Source organism: Citrus sinensis, chromosome 9 (genome assembly GCF_022201045.2).
Source record: "Citrus sinensis cultivar Valencia sweet orange chromosome 9, DVS_A1.0, whole genome shotgun sequence".
NCBI lineage: Eukaryota > Viridiplantae > Streptophyta > Magnoliopsida > Sapindales > Rutaceae > Citrus > Citrus sinensis.
The window spans coordinates 19,058,909-19,080,655 of record NC_068564.1 but is presented as its reverse complement, the minus strand read 5'-3'; the positions used below and the strand labels follow the sequence as shown (position 1 = coordinate 19,080,655).

General features: G+C 32.4%; 1 protein-coding gene and 1 pseudogene across 1 annotated transcript; both read left to right on the top strand.

Annotated features, from left to right (window-relative positions):
* Positions 1 to 9,279: 9,279 nt before the first annotated feature.
* On the top strand, positions 9,280 to 10,319 carry LOC127899908 (F-box protein CPR1-like; annotated as a pseudogene).
* A 1,657-nt stretch (positions 10,320 to 11,976) lies between these two features.
* On the top strand, positions 11,977 to 14,048 carry LOC102624084 (trans-resveratrol di-O-methyltransferase-like). Its single transcript, XM_052433295.1, has 2 exons — positions 11,977 to 12,796; positions 13,430 to 14,048. Exons 1-2 carry the CDS (start codon positions 12,029 to 12,031, stop codon positions 13,730 to 13,732), a joined length of 1,071 nt encoding a protein of 356 aa, XP_052289255.1. The 5' UTR covers positions 11,977 to 12,028; the 3' UTR covers positions 13,733 to 14,048.
* Positions 14,049 to 21,747: the final 7,699 nt, after the last annotated feature.

The following is a 21,747-nucleotide window of genomic DNA, read 5'->3' as shown; positions in this document are numbered from 1 at the left end:
CAACCTAAAAATTTAATTCCGTTATATTCTAAGTCATAATAACAAGAGTAAATGAATCCTTAATTTAGAAAGATATAGAGAAGTCAAGATCAAGAGGTAAGTAACACTTCAACTACAATGTAAGGATAAAATTCTTTTCATACTTAAGTTCAGTTTTAACAATTCCTTTATATTATGATGGCTATTATAGTGTGATTAGTTATATCTTTATATGGTCGGCCATGCCGCCTAATATATGATGCTATGGTCGGCTCTGGCACATAATATGTGATGTTATGGTCGACTCTGCCGCCTAATATGTGATACTTATACTTAATTATGCTATGGTCGGGTATGCCGCCTATACTAAAGACTCTTGTTTTTAAATAATGTTGTGTGTTGATTTTGTTATGCATCGAGGAATTTCAAATGTTATAAGTTGCATTGGATGCATGCATATCATGGACTACATTATAAAGAAAATGTTTCAAAAAATGAATGTATGAAAAATAAGTAGTTGTACTACCAGGTGGCAAAATTCTAAGGAGGGGAAGCCCTCAAAGCTAAGTTAAAAGAAATATTTTGGGGATGGCGATATGTAACACCCAAAAGATCAACTAATGAGGCCCAAAGGCATATTGTTTAAAGAGTAAAAATGCCAGCTTTGTAGTGCAATATACTTAGGGCGTAAATAAAGTAGTTTTGTGTTTTCTAAGTTTATTTTAAGAGCTTAATATGGTAATCCATATGCATAATAATTTATACATGCATCAAAGTGTTATCTTACTTGACATTAGCTCCCTAAGTCCTTAGATTGCAGGTAACGATGAGTAGGGCAAGTTGGCGTCAAGTCTTAATCAAGACGAAGTGCATATGGGCATAATAGACCTTGGGATTTTATACTGGGCTCAGCTTTGTTTCAATAAAAATAAACATCTTAGTTTTGTGTAAAATAAAGTTTTTATACTAAGGAGTTTTTATATGACTCTTACTTTTTGTAAGAATGTTTGTTTGTTGTAAACTTTTAGAATTCGTATTTATATTAAAAGTAACTATATTTTTAAGTATTTTTAAGTAAATAATATAGTGGAGTGTTGCATTTTTGCCCCGCTCTACTCTGCTAGCTTACACAATACTTGTTTTCTATTTAATTAAAAATTAAAACAACAGATATCCTTAAAATATCTAGATCGTGAAAGATGGATTTCAAAAAAGCCGACCCCCCGCTCTTAAGAGATGATCGTTCAACCAAGAATGCCAGTTTTTTTTTCAATTTAGGAGCTGACAGAGATAATCTGGTCACTCTCTCTTTCAGGCACAAACTGTTGGAGTCTCAAAGAACTATTGCGGAGGATCTAATTACAGAAGATGATGTATTGGAGTTTGAGCCCGAAGAGATTATGGTTGAACATGGGATGACTATGCCATCTATTTCTTTCTCTCTGAGAATGCATGCACAATTGGTTAGGCCATTGCAGTATGCGGTGGTGGTTAAATTACTTGGGCGATCGATTCGCTATCGGGCCCTTTGTAATCGTTTGGGAGCGTTATAGAATTCAACTACAACTTTTAACGTTATTGATTTGGAAAATAAGTATTTCTTAATCCGGTTTAAATCCAAAGAAGACATGGGTTTTATTTTAACACAAGGACCATGGACGATAATTGGGCATTATTTAATCGTCTAGCCGTGGTCGCCACAGTTTGATAGTTTGAAGAAGAAGTGTGATTCTATCATATTATGTATTAGGTTACTTAGGATGACACTTCACTATTATCATAAGCGCATCTTTAAGATGATTGGACATAAAATTGGCAATGTTGTTCGGATAGATTATAATACGGAGTTCGCGACAAGAGGCAAGTTTGTGAGAATTGCAGTTGAAGTCTCATTTTCAAATCCTCTGGTCTTATAATTGCTTTTGGATGGTAAGGTCCAGAAAGTCAAGTATGAGAATCTCCCAATTATTTGTTTTAGCTGTTGAAAATATGGTTACTATAATGAGGCCTACCCTGATAGAGTTACGAGAAATGAAACAATGAGAGAGAAGGGGCTCGGTGGTGAGAAAACCACTACCAAAGTTTTGTTAACATAAATATTTTTTTATTATTGATTTTAATGATAATAAACTTGATTAAGATTGATTAATCTTTTAAAAACTCAAAATAGTTTTCATATACTTTTAAATCATCATTCTCACTTTATAAAGACTTTATATTCTATGAAAATATTTTTGGTTATTCTCATGTTAATGGTTTCAATTGAAAAAGCTTTGAGAATTTTGATAATAACAAGTATTGCTTCAAATCCTGTAAATGGACCTATTTGACAAGTTTTATAAAGTTTTAGGCCATAGTATAATTTTATAAAATTTTTAGGGCCAAACTATAATTTTACAAAAACAGTTCATTGTAGCAGTCACTGCAGAAAATGGTGATCCCACATCTTGATAACGGCTCATCGACATCGAACAGAATCGAAGATTAGTCTTTGAACAGTAACGGTAATCCGACATCTAGATAATGGCGATCCGACAATTTAAAAATTTAGTCCAATGGTCATATTGACTATTCAAAACGGTGATCCGATATCTAGTTAACAATGATCCGACAATGTGCAGAAAGTCAATAACGGCTAGTTTTCAGCTCCAACTATAAATTAACTCAATCAAATTCAAACTTTAACGATTCTAACAATTATTATTGAGCAAGACCTTGAGAATACAACATTCATTAACCTTAAATTCTTGTATTCATCTCAGTTACTCATACTTTGAATCTTCATTTGTAATCAAACACATTGTGTGAGAGAGATTTATTTTGTAACATTCTTTAAAATCAAATTGAGTGATTGTAAGTGTTGAGATACACTTGGGTTAAGAGTTTGGAGATAATCTCTTGTTGTAAAGGTTTATTGACACCTTAGAAGTCAAGTGTAAGCATTTGAAGCCTTGGAGGCTTGCTTAGTAGAATCCTCAAGCCCGGAAAGCTTGAAGGCATGGACGTAGGTGAGGTTGGCCGAGCCACATAAAAATCCTTGTTTTTGAATCTCTCTTCCCTTATCTTTTTATATTGTAATAAATTTATTTTTTATTGCTTTAAATTTGTTTTAGATTTGCATTCAGCTTTGCTTTAAAAATTAATAATTTTTAGAATCCCCATTCACCCCCTCTTGGGTTGCATAACTAGAATTTCATTTGGTATCAGAGCCTTGTTCTCTTGTTAGGACTTAATCGTCTAGAGTAAAATATCCATGGCAACCCTAAATGACTCAATCTTTAGAGAAGGACAATTCACAACTAGACTACCGTTCTTTGACGGTAATGACTATGCGTATTGGAAAACTAGGATGAGAATCTATTTGCAAGCTTTAGATTATGAAATTTGGGAAGTTGTTTGTGATGGTCCATTCATGCCTATGATTAAAAATGAAGTAGGAGATGATATTCTTAAACCATAAAGTCAATAGAGTGAGTTAGAAAAGAGAAATATGTCCTTAAACTCCAAGGAAATTAATGCCTTGTTTTGTGCTCTTGACAAGAAAGAATTCCATAGAGTATCTAGTTGTGAGAGTGCCATTGAAAATTGGCACAAACTTGAAGTTGTCTATGAAGGCACAAATCAAGTGAAAGAGTCGAAGATTAGTAGGTACACTCGACAATATGAGTTGTTACAAATGGAACAAATTGAGAGTGTGTACTCTATGTATACTAAATTTACGGACATAGTAAACACCCTAGAAGCTCTAGGAAATACCTTCTTAAATAGCGAGAAAGTTAAGAAAATCATTAGGTCACTTCCAAAAGAATGAAGACCTAAAAGAACTGTTATTGAAGAGGCCAAAAATTTAAATATTTACCCCTTGATGATTTAATTGGTTCTCTCATTTTATATGAAGAATATTTGGCAGCAGAGAAAAGACATGAGGAGAAGAAGAAAAATATTGCTCTCAAAGCCTCAAAATATGAGAGTGATGGGGAGAGTGAACCGGATAATGAAGAGCTGGCCATGCTAGCAAGGAAGTTCAGAAAATTTTTCAAGAAAACCAATGAATGAAGAAAATTCAAAAACTTCAAGAACCAAAGGGAGAAGAAAGAGGTAATCACATGCTATGAATGTAAAAAATCCGGCCATATAAGATCGGAGTGCCCACTTATCAACAAACTCAAGAAGAAATCCATGGTTGCAACTTGGGATGATAGCGATGAAGATTCAAGTGATAAAGAAGAGTCGCAAGAAGTATCAAACCTAGCACTCATGGCAATAGGAGATGATGATAATCTCAATGAGGTAAGTAATCCTACTTATGATGAATTGTGTGATGCTTTTAAAGAATTGCATAATGAGTTGATGAAGATTGATAAAAAGAATGTATGTCTTAAAAAGGAAATGGTAGAGCTCAAAAATGAAAATGAATCTCTAAACGCAAAAATTACATGCTTAGAAGTAGAGAACAAAACATTGCATGATAGAATTGCATTATCAAATAAGAAAGCTAGCACCTCACATGAGCATTTAGAATCACACATAGATGATTTGAAAAATGAAAATGAAACGCTTAAGAAAAAAGGAAATGAGTTAAATGAGATTGTTTTAATATTTACAAATGGGCAAAAGATGTTGGATAACATGCTCAATTCACAAAAAAGTGTGTTTGACAAAGGGGGTATTGGGTATAAGCCAAACTTGAAACAAAATATTATAAGAACTACTTTGTGAAGAGTACATCTAGTAGCAATCAAGTTGTATGTCATTTCTATAATCAAGATGGTCATATGAAAAATAGGTGTTCAGTAAAAAGAAATACATATTATGGTATGAAATGCATTTGGGTTCCAAAAGGAACCATTGCTAACTCTCAAGGACCCAAAAAGCTTTGAGTACCTAAAACTTGAAATTTTCTCTACAGGGCATGAAGAAGAAGAAAAATAAATGGTACTTGGACAATGGTTGTTCAAGGCACATGATCGGAAACTATACATGGTTCTCAAGCTTCACCAAAATTGAAAATAGTGGAGACGTATCTTTTGGAGACAACTCAAAAGGCAAAATTCTCAGAATTGGAAATGTTGGTAAAGTTTCATCAACTCTAATTGAGAATGTATGTTTGGTTGAGAACTTAAAACACAACTTGATTAGTATTAGTCAATTATGTAACAAAGGTTATAAAATTATTTTTGATAAATTTAGTTGTGTCATTCAGAATTCATGTGATGGCAAGATCTTATTTGTTGGAAATAGATGTGGTAATGTTTATATAATTGACATAGAATGTGCATCTACTCTTGATAAATGTTTTTCGGCATTGCATGATGATAGTTGGTTATGACATAGAAAACTAGGACATGCAAGTATGGATTTGATTTCAAAAATTTTGAAAAATGATTTAGTCAAAGGTCTTCTAAAAATCGGTTTTCAAAAGGATAGAATTTATGAAGCTTGTCAATTTGGAAAAAAAAAATCAAAACATCTTTTAAAAACAAAAATCATATTTTCACTTAAAAACAACTTCAACTTCTTCACGTATATTTGTTTGGACCTTCAAGGTATGCTAGCTTGAATGGAAAATATTACACTTTTGCAATTGTTGGTGATTTTTCAAGATACACATGGGTATTATTCTTAACTAATAATGATGATGCTCTTGATGCTTTTAAAGTACTTTGTAAGAAAATTCAAAATGAAAAAGGGTATGGTATTGTATGCACTAGAAGTGATCGTGAAGGCAAGTTTGAAAACTATGCATTTGAAACCTTTTGCAATAATCTTGGCATTGTGCACAATTTTCATCACCTAGAACTCCACAACAAAATGGAGTTGTTGAGAGAAAGAATAGATCAATTCAAGAAATGGCTATGACTATATTGAATGAAAATTCTTTGCCTAAGTATTTTTGGGCCGAGGCCGTCAACACCGCTTGTTATGTTTTAAATCGTGTGTTGATTAGATTTAATCTTAATAAAACTCCATATGATGGAAAGATAGAAAACCCAATATTGGTTATTTCAAAGTTTTTGGATGGAAATGTTTTATTTTGAACACAAAAGATAATCTTGGCAAATTTGATCCAAAATCTAATGTTGGTATTTTTCTTGGATATTCAAATTCAAGTAAAGCTTATAGAGTTTATAACAAAAGAACTCTAATTGTAGAAGAATCTATGCATGTTACATTTGATGAGTCTAACCCCTCCTCTGTGTAGAAAGGAATTACTTATGATGATGCAGATGGAGAGTTACAAGAAGAATCATCAAAGGATAAACAAGAGAATGCTCCACAAAGAAATCAAGAGAACGGACAAGAAGAGCAAACAAATATGGAACAACATGAAGGTACTTCTCAAGCACTCCCCAAGGAGTGGAGGTATATTTCTTCACATCCTAAGGATGTAATTTTAGGAGATCCCTCACGAGGTGTTACAACTAGATCATCACCTAGGAATGCTTGTGAGCATAATGCATTTATTTCTCGAATTGAACCCAAATCCTTTGCGGATGCAGAAAATGATGAATCTTAGATTATGACAATGCAAGAGGAGTTAAATCAATTTGAGAGAAACAATATGTGGGAATTAGTTCCTAAACCGAAACATCAATCTATCATAGCTACTAAATAGGTTTTTAGGAATAAGATGGATGAATCCGGTGTGGTTATAAGGAATAAAGCTAGATTAGTTGCTCAAGGTTACAACCAAGAAGAAGGAATTGATTTTGATGAAACATTTGCACCCGTAGCTAGATCAGAATCAATTAGAAAAAAGAGAGCCTATGGCTGACTATTCAATTTTTGAGTAAGGGTTTCAATATTTGATTGGACAATTAGAAGGAGAATTAACTCTGTTTTCTCATGAATTTGGAATGTAAGTTCTCAGCATAGTCCTCTACATTCTTACTAGTCTTGATTTTTATTTTATCCTTTCGGTGGCTGTTATTTAAAATACTCATTTGTTAGAGAGATAGATATTAGAGTGTTATTGTGAGCCAAAATTGTTGAGATTGTTGATGTTGTTAATATCTAATGTTATCTAAAGAAGAATTTGTGTTTTAATCCCATTATTTATTTAGTTGAACATTATATTGGACTATAATCTCATAGTGTTTTTTCCAATTTGGGTTTTCTATGTAAAAATTTGTGTCTCTTCTAGTTGATTTATTACTTTTGATTGTATTGGTTTATTTTCTGCGTATTAATTTGTGATGCATATTCCATTTTAAGCACACAAGGAGGGAAAAAGTTTGCTTTCGCTTTCTTTGTAGTTGTTTGTGTGAATTCTTTTCCTAACATTATAAAGGGTTGAATGCTTTATTGACTTATTTTCTTAGGGTACAGGACGGATCATGTATTTATATCAAGAATAGAGGAATTATATATGGAAGAAATATTTTTCTTGAATTATTGGGATTCATTATAAACTTAGACATTAGCTAGCTGTTGGCTAAGTTACGAAGAAAATCTAGACTTGAATGATAGTTAGCTATCATTTTTTTTTTCGCGAGTTTGCATGTCACAAGATTGTGTGAGATGATTCCATTGCAGGCCTTTAGTAGAGTAATACAAATTGCCATATTTGTATCCAATGGTTTGTTACTTAGGACCAGATGTGACTATTTGAAATCCATGAATTCCACATGTGGTGGGCAATGTATATCAACATAGTTGTCTTTTATAAGTAGTTTAATAGTATTTTATACTTTAATTAATTACATACTTGTGTGTATTATTTAGTTAATAATGCTTAGGACCAGATGTTTCAATTTTACAAAATTCAAATTTTAACTAGAATAAAAAAAAATTAGGGCTTGACTCACTTAAATGTAATGTAACATTTAAATAAACTCATGAGTCAACCTATAACAGCTCAATTGTTTCACTTATTGTAATTTTTATTATTTAGCGTGACAATTCAAGCGTTGTTGTATGTAACATATGATGTGACGTAGCATGACCCTAAAAAATTATATATTACATATTACATCACTGTACAATTTTGACAATTTTGATTCCAAGTCCAAATGAAAGTAATATTTAATTTTTTTAGCTGAAATATAAATGAGTTTTAATTTTTCTAAAGTATAAATACAAATATTTGAGCAATATTTTTTTAAATATCTGAATATAAATGGCTTCTTTTTATTTTTATAAATATAAAAATATTAAACATGATTATTTGATATGTATATCCTTTTAAATAAAAAAATTAAATTTTATAGTTTAGGAAATAAGTATATTTTATAGAGATAGTTTTGGAATATATAACATTTACTTCTCATTTAGACCTTTTCTCTATTTTGGTAAAAATTACAAAAGTTTATTTATTATATTTAAATGTAAATATTTGAAAATCAGAGATAAATTAGAAACAAAAATGCAAATTTTTTTAAAAATATGAAATTAATAGAATTTCAGACTTCAAACATTTAATAAACAAGCCTTTAGATTTTATAAAATTCGGACATGCGGACTAGATACACTTTTGTATGTATCATTTACTGTCACACCTTTAATTTTATTTTGCGATATTATAGAGAGAGCCCAATATTTTTTTTCAAATGAAACGATCAACACAATTTCACAAATTGAACGAAACTTACTGTGAGAAGATGTTATTAGATCCAGAGGCTATTGCATTCTTGTTTCAAGTCAAGCTCTTGATCTTGAACAAACTCCAAATCAGGCATTCTGTCATTTCATGAGTTCATTTTCCGTTTTTCCGAAAAAAAATGATGAGAAAAAAAAATCATAAGGTATTTTTTTCAAAGTGACTCCAAACATAAATTTTCCATTATTTTCGTTTTTGCGAACAAGTTTTGTATGTTACAATTTTTTATTATACCTTTATTATTTTCTCAACAAGCTACCAGTTGTTTCTTCCATAATGAAATGGCAATATAAATTGGTAACGTAAACACTTTTCTAGATGCACAAAATTTTTTAGACAAATCTAAAATTCTGTGTGACTATTTCTAAACACAAAAGGACCTGTGTAACAATTTTTGAATTCTGATGTCAATGTCTTTTTCTTTTTTCTTTTTTTTTGAAGAAAAGGAAAAATAGTTTTTTAGAAAAACATATGTTGATTTAATCAGAGTCATCTTGGTTTCAATAAATAATTAATCTTCTAGTATAGTAGTCTTGCTGTCAGTGCAATGTACTGATTATTCAATTCACTATGTACAAATTACAAGTCATCTTAACATTATGAACCAAAAAAAAAAGCACATCTTGTAAAGCACACTTGTAGAAAAATCATCAAAAATGGTTCCATGATCCAGATTTACACAAAATCAAGCTAAAATAGACATGGCCAAACTTCCACAAGATATTTTTACTGATACACTATCGCGGCTACCTATTGAGGTCCCTTTTTATGGTTTAAGTGTGTATCCAAGACATGGGTTTCTTTAATCTCTAATTCTCAATTTGCCAAATTCCAACTCTAACAAGCAATTTTAAAAGTCCGGTACCAGTGGTAAAATTTGTAGAGTCTTACTCACGACTTCTCCACTTCAATCCATCGATTATAGAGCATTTGGATTTGGTGATCTGAGAAACGGTAATGTAACACTGCAACTTGGTTATCCTGGGAAAAAAATTCCTGAAGATGATGCTACTATTATAGGATCCTGTAATGGCATGGTGTGCATATATTTTGATTCCACCAACATGGTTTTGTGGAACCTGAGTACTCGAGTTTCCAGGGAATTCTCAATGCCTGATCCTTTTCCTGAACAAGATGATTTTTCAAATGGGTTTGGTTATGATATCTTTGGTGATGATTATAAAGTGATTAGATGTTTTATTTCAACTATTGGAAATGGAAACGTTTCCAGGGAAACTAAACTTCTTGTTTTTTTCCCCTGAAAAACGGTTCCTGGAAAGAAATTTAGTACTTTCTTTGGAGTGCTGATATCTTCAGAATAGGAGTTCTGTCAAATAACCTACTGCATTGGCTTGAAATGCAAAAAGGAGCTTCTGAGAAGAAGTATGTAATTGTGTCATTCGATCTGATAGAAGAAAGATTCGAAGAGATTTTGTCTTTGCAAGATCATACTGACCAAAATACGTATGTTGTAAACTAGAGAAATTGGAGAGACCGCCTTATCATTTTCAACGACCAAAAGGACCGTAGTTTCGGGGCCTGGGAATTGAAAGAATCACATGGACTAGAGTGTTCAGCATCTCAAGTAAGATATTTCCTAAATATGAATATTATCCAACTCTAGTAGGCTTTACTAAAGAGCATAAAGTTTTGGTGGAGATTGATGGAGGGAAGTTAGTTTTGTAGAACAAAAAAGGAAAAGACATTCAGAAGTTTTGAGATATATGATGAGTGGCATTGATTTGAAGGTATCATGTGCGAGGAAAGTTTAGTTTCTCCAATTGTTGATGAAGCAAGCAAGTTTTAGAAACAATGCTCTAAGGAAAAGGTAATAATGACATTATCAGTTTTGGCCTTTGACTTTTTTTTTTTTTTTTTCTGAACACTTATCACTTGCTGCATCTGAAATGTGATTCATAATGGCAGTGGCATCTTTACAACTCTTTAAAAATAAAAAGCGAAAAAATAGAAAAGAAAATTGCGATATTCATATTCTACCATGTCGTATATTCATTTGCTTTTTCTGATCAAGATGCATGAGCCTCAAGTGGGTGCATTTAAGGTTGGGTTTTAAAGTTTATTGAAGCACTCAACAACTCATAAATGCAATTATTGCCACAATAATGGAAGTATCTTTCAAATTTTTATTTTGATCAAAAGTCATCTGGATTTAATCTATAAATAAAATCTGCATGTGCATATAGTCTCAGTGTCTCTAATGGCTGAGATTTAAAAACTATGTCCATCTCTGCTTAGCTGTCGATGCATTGACCAATTAAATCAACCATAAATAGATTATTAGTAAGGTGTGGATCACCCCTTATGAACTCAACATCTCTCCCATGTTTTGCCGATATGGGATTCGCCTAGGGTGTTATATACACCCCCTTAGGGAGTCAGCATCTTTGCTGAGATTTGCCCCACTATCGCTCAAGAGGACACGCAGAATCGCTCTGATACCATAATGTCATGACCTCGCTCATACCTGACAAAATATTGTCTGCTTTAAACCTTATTAATGCCCGTGTGTGTTTGTTTATGGGGCGCCTCAAAGCTATAAATTTCTTATCATTTCTTATCCTTTTGAAGCTATCAAAAGATACACTATAGTTAGCAATAGGAATAGTGCTGGCTAAGTGTTGGCAGGAGAAAGAATCTAGAGATAATTTTTAATAAAGATGGTTAATTTAGAAATTTTATATGCGTTTAGTGAATGAATAATGCTGCATGTATTTAAAATAGCACAAAATTTAATACAAAAGCATAAAAAATTAAAAAAATTCTTGTGTTGTGGTGAATTCTTTTCTTGTAATGAATTTTTTTTTTTTCAGTGATGGCGTACTATTTTTTATACTATCTTTTTTTTATATATATTGGTATTGTCAGCCAACCGATGAATAAATTGTAAAATATTAATGTGAAAAATCTCTGCACCTCTTCGAATTTTATTTTTTAAAAGATAAGGAGATAAATGATTTCAAATTAATCTTTTAACTCTCTAACTTTTGTCAAATTTAAATTTGAATAGCCAACAAAATAAAATTAATTGAAAACTCTACCTCCGTACTCCGAGTGCGATTATTTTGACTCGAATTAATGCCTTAAAAATTTGAAAAACAGACCAGCACATTGAATATATAAAATGTGCCTGTATATACATCACACCCTGCCAATCACGGTGTTGTAATAATTGAATCATTGATCAGTAAATATATCTTATTGTCCTTTTCTCATGCGCATGCATCATTACGAAGTCATGCTAACAGTATTGTTAGATTGTAACTTGTTAGATTATAACAAATCATATTTGCAAATATTCACATGAGGAGTCAAACATGCTTGCATAAAGTTAGTCCACATTTGCGAGCAAGCGTGATTATATATAATGTGCTTCTCTATTATAGTGTATGATCAATCAGGCAAGCTTAATTTAATTGATCATCAGTATCTATGGATGCGAATCAAGATCTAGGAGCAAAAGAGTTGTTTCAAGGCCAAGCTCAACTGTATAAGCTCATGTTTAATCATTTAAGCTCGATGTCACTCAAGTGCGCGATTGAGCTAGGCATAGCGGATATAATTCACAGCCACGGACGGGCCATCACTCTTTCTGAGTTGGTCTCGGCACTTGATATTCAGCCTACAAAAACGACTGGTTTATTCAGGCTCATGCGCTTGTTAGTTCACTCGGGCTGCTTTAACAAAACCAAAGTCAATGGACAAGAAGAAGCATACGGGCTCACAGCTGCTTCTACTCTGCTCATCAAAGACAAGCCCTACTGTTTATCACCAACTGTTTCAGTATTTCTTGACCCATGTTTTGTCGCTGCATTTCAGTCTTTAGGTAGTTGGTTCAAAGGGACTGAGCTCACGTTGTGGGAAACTGTTCATGGAATCAAGTTCTGGGAATTTATGAATCAAAACCCTGGAATAAACCAGCGGTTCAATGAAGCAATGGCCAGTGACACTGAAATACTGACAAGCTTTGTTGTCAAAGCCGAGTGCAAGCAAATCTTTGAAGGGTTGGGCTCATTGGTTGACGTAGGAGGTGGCAACGGATCGCTTTCCAGAATCATCTCTGAAGCATTCCCTGGCATCAAATGCACTGTACTCGACCTCCCGCATGTTGTTGCTAACCTGCCTGAGGCCGACAACTTGAAATACATAGCAGGTGACATGTTTCAGTTTATCCCTCCGGCAGATGCCTTTCTCTTCAAGGTAAGATCCAATTTTAAAAATTTAAAACAACTTCTTAACCGTTTTCGTAAATACCAGATGATTTATTTCAATTGTTCTGTGTGCAGCACACATATCCGGACGTTAGAATCTTACAAAATCAGGATTTGAATGATCCAAATCAGATTTAAAGTAAAAGCAAAATGCTACACAACTCTAAATTTAATTTAACATTTGGATTTTACAGAATCTAGAAGTTTAGGCTTTAGCATGATCATTTACGTAGTCATTCTCTAGTGCGGTTACCCTCATTTTTTCGAGTGTAGATTCGAAGTTTACCATATTGGTAAAGGCTTGTATAACATTGAAACTTATTTTTTCATAACTTATATGTATATGTATTTATATGTGCGTGTGTGTGTTTATAGGCGGAGTAGTAAAGCGTTTTATCTACAACACTATAAAATTATTTTACAATATTTAAAACAACCAATCTGCATTCTAAAAAGTATGATTTGTGTATGTGTGCGCGCATAGATAGATAGATAGACACACGCACGAACTGGGATTTTATTAAAAAGAAAAAGTATATTTTAACTAAAATGTCAGATCAAACAACAGAACTGCACTATAAGTAGTGGATATTAATTAAATGAGTGATTGGCATGGTTGCAGTTGATTTTTCATGGATTAGGTGATGAGGATGGGTTGAAGATACTGAAGAAACGCAGAGAAGCAATTGCAAGCAATGGTAAGAGAGGAAAGGTCATAATAATAGATATTGTTATCAATGCAGAGGAAGAGGAACCCGAATTAACCGAAACAAAGTTCTTGTTTGACATTTTGATGAGCGTTAACGCTAATGGAAAAGAGAGAACTGAAAGTGAATGGGCAAAGCTATTCTCCGACGCTGGTTTCAGTCACTACAAAATAACACCTATATTTGGCATGAGATCCCTCATTGAAGTCTATCCATAAAGAATTGAGTAACCGTATTCCCGCAAGTCTCTTGTACTGCTTGATGGAATAGCAAAGTTTCGTTCAAGATGTATGCGTAGTAGTTGAAATGTCTCGTAATGACTACAAAATGAGGTGACACACGGGTTTGAATATAGGATGAGTCACTCAATTAAAATGTTAGTCTTTTGGTATGGAAACTTAAATATCCTAGACCACCCTTTAATATATTAAGAATAAAGGATTAGTGTGTACCGTGTTATATTGCATTTTTATATTGTTTCCAGCATCTGCTCTTATGTTTTATCTTTACTAATTAAATTACGATCTTTCTTAAGTTATTGTGTTCCCAAAACAAGTAACTGCAAAATAATTTATATTGTTACTTTGGATATCTTCAATTAGGTTGTACATTAATGATAAATGATTCAAAATTTATATTTGCAATGTAAGTAAAAAATAATAATAATTTGTAAAAAAATTAAAAAAGCAAAAATAACCTATTCAAATTAATGAGTAATATTACTATTCAAAATTAATATTTCAAAAGTATAACATCCCCACGATTCTTCTAAGCCAATCAGAAACATCATTGGCTAAGATTGTTTGATGTAAGCCAAAATTGATATTTAATTATTTTATTTAGTATTTTAATTTTTTCAAGCAGAATTTATAATTGGACTTGTATTTGGGGTGCATGGATTCTGTTTTCCGGTTTACTATTAGAAAGATTATGTCACGGGCTTAATAATTTATCATTAAAATCCTTATTTTATGCGAGGGTTTTATCTATCTTGATCACATTTCCACTATGTTATTACAAAAATCTTCAATTAACATGCAGTATAATATCCAAGTCAACTCAATCAAGTGAAGCTAATTAAAACTGAGGATCAAATAGCACAATCAACCTTACATAACAAGCAAGAATAATGGAAGCCATGAATTAATCACTAGCCGTTAGACCTCTATTCGTTTCTTTTAATTTAACTAGGTGGAAGCCAAGAATCTTGGGCAAAACACTATGCCCCATATTGTCTATGCATCCAACGATTCGTCAATGAAACTTTTTTTTTTATGGTATCACAGCCAATCTTGAGAGTCACAGACATGCATAGTTATTATGTTTCAATGAAAAAGAGTTTGCCACTAGTGAACCTCTTAAGAAAGTTGGCTTGCTTGAATGTAGATCAGTATACAAAAGAAATTCGAAGCTATTTGTGATTGTTTGGCTGCCGTCAAGAAACCAGTGGAAGATGTCGATAAACAGTGGCAATTGGCACGTGGACTTGGACCAGACTTGAGACCTGAAGGTAGCGATGCTGGGAAAACCTCCATACGGTCAATTTGGTCCTTTTAAGGTTCAAAAAGTTGAATTAATTTTCTTGTAATGCAAGCTAGTATCTAAGATGGTCAATGGATCTAGAGATGGTGGAAAGAAAAAAACACTTAAGGAAAGATGTAATTGATTGATTATGTTAACTGCTAGCTCATTTGTAAATTTGAAAGATAACGAAGACTCTATTGTAATTCACCCCATTAAGTGCAGTGTGATTATACAAAGAGTAGCATTAGGCATCTTGAAATTTTACCTCAAATGATATGATATTCATAACGATGGCATAGTTTAATTAACTCACGTAATATTTGTGAATAACATGTTACATACCATGCATATCACATAATATTTCAGTGTGAATATTATTTTCTCTTTCATGATAAATTGTATTGTGGGCATTTAAATATACAATATCGTAAAATTTAACTAAAGAGTTGGTGTAACCAAATATTTTGATAAGGATATCTAATGAAATTTCAAATAAATTTCATTTTGACCTTAAATTCCAAGCGACCTGCAGAATATATACACTACGATTTATTCAGAGCAATCCGAAAACGAAATAGTATGAGCTTCAGTTTGATTAAATATTTTTCCCAATACATTCAGATTTCAGAAAGTTTCAAAAGAAAGCTGAAAAAATATATCAATAATTGAAATGAAAAAAGTTAGAAGGAGGTATCTAAAAGTCAATTTCAACGCCAATGATGTGTAATTCCACATGAGTAAACTAATTAATTGCCATGAGAAAACGAAAAGAAAAGAAAAGAAAGGTGCGTAAAATTTAATTTGACAATAACAGCTACGTTCTCCAACCGCCCCCCCCCCCCCCGCCCCCCGCACCCCCCCGCCCCCCGCCCCCCCCCCCCCCCCCCCCCCCCCCCCCCCCCCCCCCCAACACCAAAAAAAGGCATAAATTTCATTTGACAATGATGTCCTGATATCCATGACCTCAACTTGGGAAAGGAAAAAAAAAAATTCATCATAAAGAAATTTCATTTGACATATTATCATTTATCTTGCTTCGCTTGGTATCATTTGTGCATTTTATTGTCTTTGAAGCATATGATTTTTTTTAGTTTGGTACTATGTTGGTGTTATTTTAATTTATATATTAAGAAACGTGATTGTTATATGGAAGAAATATTTTGCTGAAATAATGGGATTCATTCTAAACCTAGACATTGACTAGCTAGCCGTACACTACAAGAAAATGAGACATTTCCAAGAAATAAAAGATACACTGTCGGAAATAGACTTATTTTGTTGTTTAATGACCCCTATTATTTTATATAATAACATTATTTTATTATTTCATTATTTTTATTGTTGAAATTCTATATTAGGGAAGTAATGTAACATAATAATAATATACGAAATATACTAAATGTAATTTCATTAATTTCAACAATTTATAAAATCACATTCATCATTCAAAAATGCAACAAAAATATCAATTTTATAATATCTTTTACAGAAAAAAATACCAAATTATAAACAAAATGATATCACCATATCTTAGATATGTTCAATCATCCTCTAAAACAACTTGAGTTGCTGAATCATTTGCCTCAACTTCATCATCCTCATACCCATCATCATCTTCTCTCGTCAAAACAATGTCCTAGGTGAAAGAAGGAATTTTAATCATTATTATTACCAAAACAAGAACTTGTATAAAACATAATCAAGAAGCTGAGACTAATGAGAAAAATATTGTAATAAAAACAAGTTTATATAGATGCATAGTCTCCATTTCAAAAAATCTAATAATTATTTCATCATTCACCTATATTAGAAGCTTGTCCATAATTACTTAAGTTCATCAACTAATAGAGCAATGACAAGTCACCAATAATTTTTTGTGAGAACTCAAAGCATAGAAAAATTCATTCACTTAATCTATTAATAAAATGAAATAAACAATCTATACCTTACGACATGATTCTTGTACAGACTTTCCAAGAACAAGTTTTATCATTCTTTTCAACTTCTGGATTCCTTTCTCTAAGTCTTTTACTTTTACTTCTAAATTACTACATTGATGCTTGTTACGTCCTTGACTTGGAGAACCATACACATCCTTGCCTTTGATGCCTGCTCCCTGACCAACAACACGACCATGTGCTGCTTCTCTTGTCACTTCTCGATATATTTTCCATTCATCCACTGGCAAGCCTTGATCTACAACAGTGGATCTCATTGATTCCATTGTTTCCTATAATAAATAAATACATTTGTGTGAGTGCATATAGTAATGAAATCATGCAAATAAATCAGGAATATTATGAAAATTTAATATCAAATACACACATGCATTTCCTTTGCCTTGTTACTTGCCAATGTCCCCTTACATGAAACATCTTGAATAAATTAAGTGGATTAAGTTCAGTACCTATTTGTTACTGCAATAAAGAATTGAAATTGAATATGATCATAATAAATAAACGCACTTCTTTTATGAGCAAAGTCAAATATTTATCTTCCCATTTTCTTTTCTATGCTTGGCCATTGGGACGAACTTGTAGTATGAATAAGTTTGGACTTGGTTCAATTCCTCTTGCTTGTTGTGCTTGTTTTCTATATATAAGTTAAAAAAAAGCATAAAATCAACTTTGTTATTCTAAATCTATTGTTGAGTACTAGAGAATGCATATTTATAGAGGGTAAAATTGTCATTTTATGCTCGAAGTCTCACTAACATTTTCACTTTTACGTGTTTAAATTCTCTAAGCTTTTATAATCTGTGTTTTATTATAATTTAAGTATTTTATGTATTTCAGGGATATTTTAGTCATTTCATAACTAACGAGAAGTCAGACAGCAAAACGGATGGCATTTTTGAACTCAGAATGGTTGAAAATTTTAGGAGGAGTATAAATGAGTATTCGACATATATATGGTACCGTTCAAATATAAGGTAATATTCACAAGTACAACATTGTTTCACATATACGATATGATAATGTGGCATTGCAATGATGTAGCAGGATGCTACTGGACCAAAATACTGCTGTAGCATTGACTGATGATGTGGTGTGGACTAATGTGGTGTTGACTAATGATGTGTACCAACTAATCAAAGCTTGCCATGTGGCGCAATCGTGAGCGTCCGAATTGTTTTCATCTGATGGCCACGATTTACCCATTGTATATATAATAGAGGGCTCCTCAGCCTAATTTAACACCCTTGAATTCATTTTCGAGCTCCATTTTCTATAATTCTCTCATCATCTTGTATTTTCTACATATTTTAATAAAATTATCAGTTTACCCCTTATTCAATAATAAGTGGCTAATTTTGTTTCAAACTTGGGTTAAAGGTAAAATCTCAACATGATCCATGGGCTTAGGTAAATTTATTTTATTTTTCTTTTTTATTTATGTTGTTGTTTTGATTCATTGCCATAATATAAGAAACTTTGCATCTAATAACTTTTCCAACCTTTTATGATGTAGATTTTTCTGAAAGTTGAATTGCAATTCAATGTTTGCTTATCCAATTATTTATTGGACAAAAAGGAATTTAAAAATAAAACTTTAGTCATTTTAAAAGAATCGAACATGCTACCAACTCTCTTGTTAGAAGTTGTAATTTCATTTATAGATTCTAGGCTTCCATGGACTTGTGAAGTATTAAGTTATCTCTTGCAAAAAAAATGTATTCACTCTAATGGAACTAATTATTATGGGAAAGGTGATGTTTCTAGTTCTGGATAATTTCTTTTTCTTTAATGCATATAGTTATTTTAGCCTACATTTCTTTGTTAGTTAGATAATTCACATATATGCAAATGAATTATTTATTCCATTTACATTTCTTTGCTAAAAAAAATAAAAACAATTTAATAAACTGATGTAAATGCTATTATTATTACTAATTTGCAGGCTATTTGCTATGACTTCGACAATGGTGTCTATCATAAATAACATTACTTTCTTTTATAATTCTTCTAAAGGTATCAATTGAGAATTTAGTGCAAACTTTAGCTATTTTGCAATAGATTTGTTGTCAAAATAGCTGCTGAAAGTTTACAGGAGCATTTTTTTTTTCTACAGTAAAACACCCCTTGGTAAATTGCAAGGGTTGTTTTCACTATAGAACGACAATAAGACAGCCTTTGTAGATTTTTAGGGGCTTTTTGCTGTGTTCTAAAATCAAAATAGCTCTTAGCAATTCTTTGGACTATTTTGTTTTGAAAACATTTTGAAGATTGTTGAGGAAAAAGGGAAATAACAGCATTATTTTTGTAGGAGGCTTGATGATGAGTTTGATAAATTTTGCAAGTGTTACCAGACTAAAGTTAAAAAGTTTATGTTGAGGCTAAAAGTTTAGGTGAGTAAATGCACATTTTGGTCCCTCTCGGGATAAAAACTAAGAAATTGGAAGGAGTTATGCAGGATTATGTACAACAAGCCTGAAGAACAAAAGCATGAAAGCGGGATGATTTTGAAAATTCTTGAATAGTATATATCTCTACTTGCTTTTATACTATATCTGTGGCATTATTTTTGAAGTTTGACAATATTAATCTTGCAATTAATACTTTAATGCAAAGAAGGAATACACTCAGGATGAACTTAATGAGGTTCTTTTGGAGTGGGCTAACCATTTTTTTCCACATCCTTGTCGCATTTGCAAATTGGTTAGTATAAGTATGAAACTATAGATGCACCTTGTTATTAGTTGTTACAATTTGTTGAAATTAAAGTTGAAGTGTTAAACTGTAATGGTTGTTGTTAAGGATTGTAGTATAGATGATATGCATTTGATAATATTAGGTATTTTGATTGATTTTGGTGTAGATTGGGTTGATGGGTATAGGTCAGAGTGTTGCTGTGTATATTGCTAGAGTTAGAGCATTGTCGCAAGATGGTGGGTTGTTACGTATGATTTGGGGTATTAGTTGGAGTGTTGCTGGGTATGTGGCTGGAATTATGATCAAGATGCATGAGCCTTAAGTGGGTGAATTTGAGGCAAGATTTTAATGTTCACTGAAGCACTCAACTACTTACAACAACTCCTAAATGCATATGAAGTAATTACTGCCACAATAATGGAGGTATCGTTCAAATTTTTATTTAGAGACAGTCATCTGGGTTTCAACTATAAATAAAATCTGCATTTGCATATAGTCTCAGTGTCTCTAATGGCTGATGTTTAAAAACAATGTCCAGCTCAGCTTAGGTGTTGATGCATTGACCAATTAAATCAACGATAAATAAATTACTAGCAAGATTAACATTATGATATTCTTGAAAACAATCGTTTGATGATTATAAATCCATTAGAGGTTTCATTTCGACTGATAGAGATGTTTCCAAGGAAACATATTTAGGTTTTTTTTTTCCGTGAAAATAAGTCCTGAAAAAGAACTTAGTACCTTCACTTTAGAATTGACATTTGTGGATCAGGAATTGGCTTGGAACACAAGAGAGGGGTTTAGATAATTAGCACTCACAAATAATACAACTCGTATTATTGAAAAAAAAAAAACTTGTATTCTGATTTTGATTGTTTACAAAGTGTGAATTTACAAAAGTTATGTACATAATTAAATAACTAGCTATCAGAGATTTAATTACATAACTACATAAATACAGCTGCAGTACATAATATGCTTTCCTAAACTACAAAATAGGTAATAAAATACTTTCTTTTTTGAGATACATGATATTATAAATTCTTGATAGGTAAATTCAATGATAACCTTGACTTGTGCAAGCTATGTTGTGTGTTTTAACTGATGGCAAATTTTCTTTTGTTGACCATTTACAGCTTGCTTATTACTTCCCCTCAAGTTGGCAAGTGATATACGATCTGGATGCTAAGGTTTTGTCAAAAATTAGGAAACATGACTTTCGAGAGAGCTTTGGTGAATATATAGATAATTTCTATGTATGGCAATGGGGAGGGGAGGGGAGGGGACCGACATCCCCGCACCCATCCCCGATGTTATTTATATATCCCCGTCCCCATCAGAATTGCTTGAGGGGATCCCCGTCCCCTCCCCGAATAATAAGAGGGGATTCCTGAGGGGAGGGGACGGGGATCACCAAGGAGTCCCCAATCTCCGAATAACTAATACATTTGTATTTTTAAACTTGATTTAATCATATTAAAATAAAAATTTAAACAAAAATAAGGTTTGACAATATATCTTAGATTAACATGGTCGGGCAATGAATAACGTCGGAAGCGAATTTAGAAGATTAAATCCACCCACATTCGAAGGCAGTATAGATCCTATCGTAGCAAACCAATGGTTGCGAACCATGGAAAGAATGATAGAAGTATGCAAAGTACCAGAATAAAAAAAAAAAGTCTCATGTGTATCCTTTATGCTACGAGGAGCGGCAGAATACTGGTGGGACTCAGTTAAACGAATTTAAAATGAAGCAATAATGCAATGGGTGGAATTTAAAGAACACTTCTATAACAAATACTTTTCAGAGAATGTTCGCTCAGCCAAAAGAAGAGAGTTTGTTTATTTATAATAAGGAAGTATGTCTGTGCTAGAGTACATCCGAAAATTTGATGAGCTCTCTCGATATGCTCCACATATGGTTGCAACGGAAGACTTGAAAAATGACCACTTTATGCAAGGATTGCATAAAAATCTCACAAAAGACTTAAAGGTAGCTAGAGTTCATGATGCTTCCTTCAACGATCTGATCGATCGAGCCTTGGTAATTG

Excerpts from the sequence above, each read along its gene's own strand:
- LOC102624084 (XM_052433295.1), top strand. The coding sequence starts at position 12,029 with ATGGATGCGAATCAAGATCTAGGAGCAAAAGAGTTGTTTCAAGGCCAA. Across the intron at positions 12,797-13,429 it reads CAGATGCCTTTCTCTTCAAG|TTGATTTTTCATGGATTAGG; the intron begins GTAAGATCCAAT and ends GCATGGTTGCAG.